At 47.0% G+C, this 8,566-nt stretch overlaps 1 protein-coding gene across 1 annotated transcript; it reads right to left on the bottom strand.

Annotated features, from left to right (window-relative positions):
* Window positions 1-2,606: 2,606 nt before the first annotated feature.
* On the bottom strand, window positions 2,607-7,090 carry TTC36 (tetratricopeptide repeat domain 36). The gene is made up of 3 exons (XM_075278813.1): window positions 6,936-7,090; window positions 3,007-3,195; window positions 2,607-2,908 (listed from the first exon to the last, which is right to left on the bottom strand). Exons 1-3 carry the CDS (start codon window positions 7,045-7,047, stop codon window positions 2,643-2,645), a joined length of 567 nt encoding a protein of 188 aa, XP_075134914.1. The 5' UTR covers window positions 7,048-7,090; the 3' UTR covers window positions 2,607-2,642.
* Window positions 7,091-8,566: the final 1,476 nt, after the last annotated feature.

The raw sequence follows: 8,566 nt of genomic DNA, 5'->3' as shown, positions 1-8,566 counted from the left end.
AATTAAAATCCTCTGATTATGGCTCACAACAAAGAGCAACAGTGAGTTAGTTCTGTATATTTATTGTGCAATGGTCTGATAATGGCTGGTAACAGAGAACAACAGTGAGCCAGTGCTGCGTATATACAATCATCTGATACTGACTGATAACAGAGAGAACCATTGAATGTATATATACCGTCTTCTAATAATGGCTGATAACAGAGAATAGTGACGGAGTGCTGTAATATACCATCCACTGGTAATGGCTGATAGCAGGGAGAACCATTGAGTATATATCCTACTAATACTATAAAGGTGAAAGTTTCTGTGTTTGGATGTTTGTTCCTCAATCAGGCAAAAACCGCTTAACCGATTCGCGTGAAATTTTCCACAAACATAGTTCATAGGCAGGATTGAAAGATAGGCTACTTTTCGGAACAATCACAGACATACGTTCTTGGCAGGAGCTGCTGAAAACCAGAACTCATAGCAGCAGGTCTGCAATCCCACACACTTCTTTGCATAGCAAGCCACAAACTCCCGCGCGGAGAAGATGAGGGTGCAGGGGGTGCCGCGGCGGTGTGGCCGGGGCCATGGGAGAGAGAGCTGGGACGTGAAGGGGCATGAGCGCAGGGGACAAGGGTGGCTGCGGGGAGCCAGGAGCAGACAGTAGGTAAAAAGCCCACGGGGACAGGCGAGAAGCAAATGGGACAGGGGCGCGCAGGAGTGGACGTGGCGGCACACGGTGGATCATAACCAGTGGCGAATGCTGAAATATCAGCCGCCCAGCGCCAACTCTAACCTGTGGGCAGGTGCTAATATATATAATACAATCCTCTGGTAATGGCTGATAACAGATGGCTGATACTGTGTTTTTACACGTGTAAAAATACACGTGTAAAATGTAGTTAGCCATTGAGTTCAATGGCTTTTTCGTATAACACACGTCTTTTTGCGCGCGCATCTATGCAAAAAAACCCGCGGAAAAAGACGCGCCTTATACGAAAAAGCCATTGAACTCAATGGCTAACTACATTTTACACGTGTATATTTACACGTGTAAAATGGACAGAATACACGGAGCGTAGACAGAATACGCAGAGCGTAAACTCCGTGTGAAGGCACCCTAATACTTAGGCCCCATGCAGACAACCCAATGTGCTTCTGATGTCAAGTTGGCAGCAAAATGTACTGGGAGTGATATCCAAGTGCATTCCATTATGCATTCACGTCTATGGGGCTCCCGGACCATTCCATTCCAGTGACATGGAGCAGGATAGGACCTGCTGTATAATCATCCATGTCATGGAATGGATTGACAGCCCTCATAGACATGAATGTAGAACAGACTGTAGACAGATGACACTGGGATGTCATCTCCGAGTGCATCAGAAGCACATTCAGTTGTGCGCACGGGGCTTTATTGGACTCGGCTCTGGCATTCCCAGTCCATGCGTATTCCTCTGCTAAAGCCAAGCCCAGCACATCTTGGTTCACCGCGTGCGCACCATATGTCAAGGACATTCGAAGTGAATCAAAGTGCAATGATCTTGACTTCATAGGACAAATGAACATACACTGGAAACCCCAGAGAGGATTGATGGCCCAGGGTTAAGACCCAGTCCACACACCAATTAGCTATTTGGTACTGCTGCCAGGGCCAAAGCAGGTAGTTCTGGCCATTGTGCCATTGCTGCAGTGGGAACTGTAACCACACAGCGCGCCCAATATACAATAGATGGAGCAATCTGTTTCTGGGTCTGTACACTATATCAGAGGTGTACACAAGGGGGCAATTTGACAGTTAAAAAAAACACAGTCTTGTTCACTTGAATGATGTTTCAGGTGAGGCATGGCCTGGTATCCAATAAGCGCTTCCATTGGCAGCAGTGGGGCCCGTGACAGCGGCCGTCAGGTAACGGCTGACATTTACTACTGCCCAATCCCCGACACTTCTCAGATTCCGCACCCCACATTACCTCCTGATGCTGAACAGTCGCATCCTGACATTATCTATGTCTAGGTGTAATATGCAGCGGCAAGCTGGACAGGAGGGGGATGGGTAAATTGTCAATATCGGCCATTACCTGTTAGAATAATCCAAAAGGTAGTGGCCTAATATGTCACTGTATGGGGGTCAATACAGGGGGCAGTAAATTCTGTGGCAGTATACAAAGTGGGAGGGCAATATTCTGTATGGGGACTTGAAAAAGTGGTGTTATACTGAGCGGGGGCACGATTTGCTCCTTCCCCCACTCACTCTCAACAGCCATAACCCAAAAAAAATCACCAAAAACCTTTATAGGCTAGTGGTTTATTGTCTAAAAACCATCTGACAGGTCTCCTTTAAACAGTTAAGAGCCAATGATCTGACAGGGGTTCTCCAGTCGTATTCGTCGGCCGAATCTGACAGTGATACAACTGCATGCTGGGGAGTTGGGTTGTCCAACACTCATTGAGTATCATGTAAAGGCCCCCTTATTACAATGGGACCCATGTATGATACTCGCTGGTCATTGGACTGTGGCCGCAACAACCCAAGTGTCCAGTATGTAGTCATGTCTTCATGCCCAAACTTTCAAAATCGTCCTATTTTGTGGAGCAGGATGATCCTGTATATGAGATATAACCACCAGACCTAAGCCCAGTCTACATGACGGTCAGCAGTCCTGTGTGTCTGGCTCTCGCAGTTTCTGCACCATGTCCCTCAGCATGCGGTTACACAGAGCGGCGTATGGGTTTAGTACAACCAACTGCTGCCTGGCAAAGTCGCTCCCAAGTTGTGCTGCTCTCTGGAAGTCTTCTCTAGCTCCTTCATCGTCTCCATTGAGGCGTAGTATTAGTCCTCTCTGGACCAAGGCCTGACATCCCGCAATGCCCTTTCCATTACTCAACTCCACTGCATGGTTCAGGTCTTGGAGCGCCCCTAGTGGAAGAAAAAAACCTCAATTTAGTATGTTTTTTTACCATTATATAGGGGGCACTAGATGCACACATTGTAAAATAGTGAGGGTCTCCCTTCACCTGTCACATCCCCCTGTAGTCGCAGAGCCTGGGCCCGGTTGTTATATGCAGATGGTCGCTCAGGAAGAAGTGTAATAGCTTCCGTGAACTTCTGTACCGCCGTCTTCACGTCTCCAGATTCTGCTGCGGTTACACCATTTAGCTCTAGTTTAAGAACCGCTTCCAAAAGATCAGCTGGGAATCTGCTGTCTGTAGAAAAGTGCAGACATTAGTTCTCTAGAGACAAAGAAAATATATTCTCTACAATGCATCTACAAGGTGGAACAACTTTGCAATCGTCGTCATTTAGGATCTTGTCCGATTTTCTGTCTACAGCTCTACAGACTTCTCTCTTTGGATAAAACCACTAAAATGTCTGGCCAAAAGGGGATCACAGGACTCCTTTCTTATTGGGGTTCAGAAGTAGGCCCTCGCATATCCAGCATTTTTGCATATATAACATGGATATGCCATATATCTAAGACAGAGACCCCATTTATATAAGCAATATAGTAGCATTTAACCCTGAACCTAGACTTCAGCACAAAGAAAGGAGGGTATTCCTGTCTCAGGATAGGGGATAGCTTGCAGATTGGTGAGAGTCCGCCCACTCAGACCTCCACTCAGACCTTTACCGCTCCATTCATTTCAGTGCCAGATCAGTGTGTGGCGTGGTGTAAGTTCTGGAGTAGCAGCAGTAACAGCGGCCACAGGGCCTGGGACCTTAGGGGGCCACTGATGTACTTTTAATAGGCTGTTACCTGCTGGAGTGACCCCAGCAAGTAACGGGCCCTACTTACTTACCAATCCCCGCTCCTGCTCATGGCAACCTCTGCTTCTCGTGAGCAGATGCGGGGATTGGCAAGTAAGGCCACAGGCCCGCAGCAGTATTTGTTGGACCATTATGGGACATAATACTGTGTACAGGGGCCATTATGGGTCATAATACTGTGTGCAGGGGCCACTATGGGGCATAATACTGTGTACAGGGGTCGCTATGGGGCATAATACTGTGTGCAGGGGCCACTATGGAGAATAATACTGTGTGCAGGGGCCACTATGGGACATAATACTGTGTACAGGGGCCACTATGGGGCATAATACTGTGTGCAGGGACCACTAGAAGGTATAATACTGTGTGCAGGGACCACTAGAAGGTATAATACTGTGTGCAGGGGCCACTATGGGACATAATACTGTGTGCAGGGGCCACTATGGGGATAATACTGTGTGCAGGGCCACTAAGGGACATAATACTGTGTGCAGGGGTCACTATGGGACATAATACTGTGTGCAGGGGCCACTATGGGACATAATACTGTGTGCAGGGGTCACTATGGGACATAATACTATGTGCAGGGGCCACTATGGGGTATAATACTGTGTGCAGGAGCCACTATAGGGGTAATACTGTGTGCAGGGGCCACTATGGGACGTAATACTGTGTGCAGGGGCCACTATGGGACATAATACTGTGTACAGGGGCCACTATGGGGCATAATACTGTTTGCAGGGCCACTATGGAACATAATACTGTGGAGGGGCCACTATGGAACATAATACTGTGGAGGGGTCGTTATGGGACATTATACTGTAGAGGGGTCGCTATGGGACATTATACTGAGGAGGGGTCGTTATGGGACATTATACTGTAGAGGGGTCGTTATGGGACATTATACCGAGGAGGGGTCACTATGGGACATTATACTGTGGAGGGGTCGTTATGGGACATTATACTGTGGAGGGGTCACTATAGGGCATTATACTGTGGAGGGGCCACTATGGGACATTATACTGTGGAGGGGTCACTATAGGGCATTATACTGTGGAGGGGTCACTATAGGGCATTATACTGTGGAGGGGTCACTATGGGACATTATACTGTGGAGGGGTCACTATGGGACATTATACTGTGGAGGGGCCACTATGGGACATTATACTGTGGAGGGGTCACTATGGGACATTATACTGTGGAGGGGTCACTATAGGGCATTATACTGTGGAGGGGTCACTATAGGGCATTATACTGTGGAGGGGTCACTATGGGACATTATACTGTGGAGGGGTCACTATAGGGCATTATACTGTGGAGGGGTCACTATAGGGCATTATACTGTGGAGGGGCCACTATGGGACATTATACTGTGGAGGGGTCACTATAGGGCATTATACTGTGGAGGGGTCACTATAGGGCATTATACTGTGGAGGGGTCACTATAGGGCATTATACTGTGGAGGGGTCACTATGGGACATTATACTGTGGAGGGGTCACTATAGGGCATTATACTGTGGAGGGGTCACTATAGGGCATTATACTGTGGAGGGGTCACTATAGGGCATTATACTGTGGAGGGGTCACTATGGGACATTATACTGTGGAGGGGTCACTATGGGACATTATACTGTGGAGGGGCCACTATGGGACATTATACTGTGGAGGGGCCACTATGGGACATTATACTGTGGAGGGGTCACTATGGGACATTATACTGTGGAGGGGCCACTATGGGACATTATACTGTGGAGGGGCCACTATGGGACATTATACTGTGGAGGGGTCACTATGGGACATTATACTGTGGAGGGGTCACTATGGGACATAATACTATCTGGTGGTCACTTTCGGACATTATAGTGTGTGTAAATAGGGTGTTATACTGTTTGGAGACCTGGAAAGGGGGCAATATGCCATAGGGGGGAGCCCCAAGCCAAAAGTTTGTTGGCGAGCCCAATCTTTGCTAGTTACGCCCCTGAGTGTGTGTACACTGCCCAAGCACCACTACATTCAAAAGGAGGAACAAACCTCTCCCATCCTCCTGAGCGGTGAGGAACTGAGTGGTCGGACCCTTACGATCTACAAGTTGGATAGGGGATCATTTATTGAGATAGCAGGGCTCCTTTTGATACCTTAAAGAGAATACTGCGTAATACTTGGTTGCCGTACATGTATATATTGTGGCCTGTGTTTCCCGGCATACACCGCCTACAAATACAACCACGGACGTGAAGTCCCTGAGGCCTAAACTGATGTTGTAGTCTGAAAGCTGAGCTTCACAGAGCAAATAGCGGGTAACATAATCTGTGTACGCTGGGCAATGAGTAACCCTTTGTTTGCTCAGAATACACCGCCATACTGCTTCATTGTCCGTCATTGTGATCTTCAGCTAAGAACAACGGATGCCAGCTTAACAGATAAAAGAGGATCAGAGCAATGGACACTAAAACGGCAGTGTGACCATGATGGCCGGTCTGTTCACATGTGCTATTTTTACCCGTTTTCCCGGATCCCTGAATACACTCAAACATGTGAGGGATCCATGAGAATGGACGCCCCTTGGACGCATAAAAATGTAAATTTGCAGATCCATTTCATCCATCGGTGGTGTGGATGTAGGCTGAGCTTGTCACCAAGTTGGGTTTTTTTTGTTCTTCGGTAAAGAGGTCTCAAATGTGTTTCCGGGCTAAGAGTAAAACCCAATAGTGGCCTCAGTGGTCACGTGTGTAATATTGGGGACGTATCGGCAATGACATGTGAACACTGAGACCAGTGGTTGGTACTTGACATGGTCATGGAAGCCTCACCACTTCTGATGGGTATCGCAGGAGCAGATACAATATGATACAACCAGGAAAACTTCCCTTTCAGGAAACTGGGAAAGCTTTGTGACCACCCCGTGGGATCTGTAGTGGCGGCTCTATGATTTGTCACCCAGACAATCCAATATGATTTTAATTAAAATTCTAATATAATTTTTTTTTAAGCAGAAATGTCCTCATCGTAACGTTATGCAACTTTTTTTTACTCAAAATGGAATTTTTTTTCAGATTGCAGTCCAATATGTTATCTATACATTCGCTCTGACTCCACCTATGGACTACCACAATACATAAGCAATGAGCTATCTTCTATGTCTAGGTTTCTCTCCACGTATCGTGTATTATAACTCACCTAGATCCGGATCTTCTTGTATGTTGCTGTCTTTATCCTCTCGGATATCCCCGAATGGAGCACTTGGATTAAATATGGCATGGAGGACGGCGGTGTCATTCGGGGTGCACATTGTCCACCTGTAGTAGGAATAACACGGTCGGCTGCTAGGACAGGACTGCTGGTGACCTATGGGCGCTGTTATCTCTCTGAAGTTTAGGGAGTAGCTGCAGCGCCCAATCAGTGAGAGGGGTGGAGGCGGCCGGAGGGGCCAGATGCTGCGCACATCTGTTACTACTAAACATGGGGAGTATTAGGAGGCAGATGAGCCTTGTCCTGGACTATGGGGGCTGACTGCTCCATAGAGATGACACAGAACTAGGAACTTGTCAGCATATACAGAAGTGCTGCCCATTAGGCTATACATAGCTGATAGGGAGATGTCTGCAGACAAAGAGTCCAGACTATATTATAATGTTCTGGTCTGGAAAGGCAGACATGATTTTCCAGAAATGTGCGTCAATGTTATCTTCCTCTGTATGAGCACATAAAGTGATGATATGTTACTAAGAACTGCCGGGGTCCGACCTCTGAGAGTAAAGGGGCCACGGCATTACTCTATTCATATGAATGGGCTGGCAGCAGTTCCCCGCACAGCCAAGTGTCTGGGAGCTTAAGGGTCCATTCACACGGAGGAATTCGGTGCTGAATTAGGTGTGGTATTTTTCCGCACTTAAAAAAATGCCTGGCATTTTTTGGCGCAATGCGGTTTTGGGCGCTTTTTTTGGCGATGCAGATTTTTACGCATCCCATTGACTGCATTGGTCTTTGCAGGCAGAATCCGCCTGAAGGAAGCTTTTTTTTCCGCTAGCGAAAAAAAAAAAAAAAAAGCTAGCAGAATCCATTTTCAGCACTGATTCTGATGCGGATTCTGCGCCAAATTCAGCACCAAATTCCTCCGTGTGAATGGACCCTAAAGTGCAAGGGAAACTCGTAGCTGTGGCCCCTTCATTCTCAGCACTAGTGAGGGTCTAAGAGGTCAGACTCCTGATTATACACAAGTGATGGCACAATATAGTGATCGTCATAATTTTATGTGCGAGGAATAATGTGTAGGTCACTGTGACGATCACATTATGATAGATTGATCAAGACTGTGTACTAGCTCTACTAATCATTGGCTGCCATGACTTATCTGTGTACCCCTACTGACTCTTCCTGTCCTGACTGATACCTGTGTCCCCAAACTGATTGAACTCTGCCTGCCCTGACTGATACTTCTGTGTCTGTACTCATTTATCTCTGCCTGCCCTGACTGACACCCATGTACCTATACTGATCACACTCTGCCTTCATTATCTACAATCATTGTGCAATGTTTTAATTTGTACAAAAAAAAAACCCAAAACTATTTTCTATCATTATAGGAAATGCAGACTTGTTTTGTCATGGCCCCACTGTATGGAGAGAGCGCAGCTCTGGAGGAATCCCGCATGCTGAAGTTGAATCTCTACTTAGGCCCCCTGCAGGGAATCCTCACACAGCTGCTCTGCACGGCTGGGCATTATATGCTCTAAATAATAGTCTATGCATGTGTCTTTCCTATATTTTAGAATAAAAAGTCAGGAAATGTAGGCGCTGCTTCAGTAGTA

This window comes from Leptodactylus fuscus, chromosome 6 (assembly GCF_031893055.1).
Source record: "Leptodactylus fuscus isolate aLepFus1 chromosome 6, aLepFus1.hap2, whole genome shotgun sequence".
Taxonomy (NCBI): Eukaryota; Metazoa; Chordata; class Amphibia; order Anura; family Leptodactylidae; genus Leptodactylus; species Leptodactylus fuscus.
This window is presented reverse-complemented; position numbering and strand designations above follow the sequence as displayed.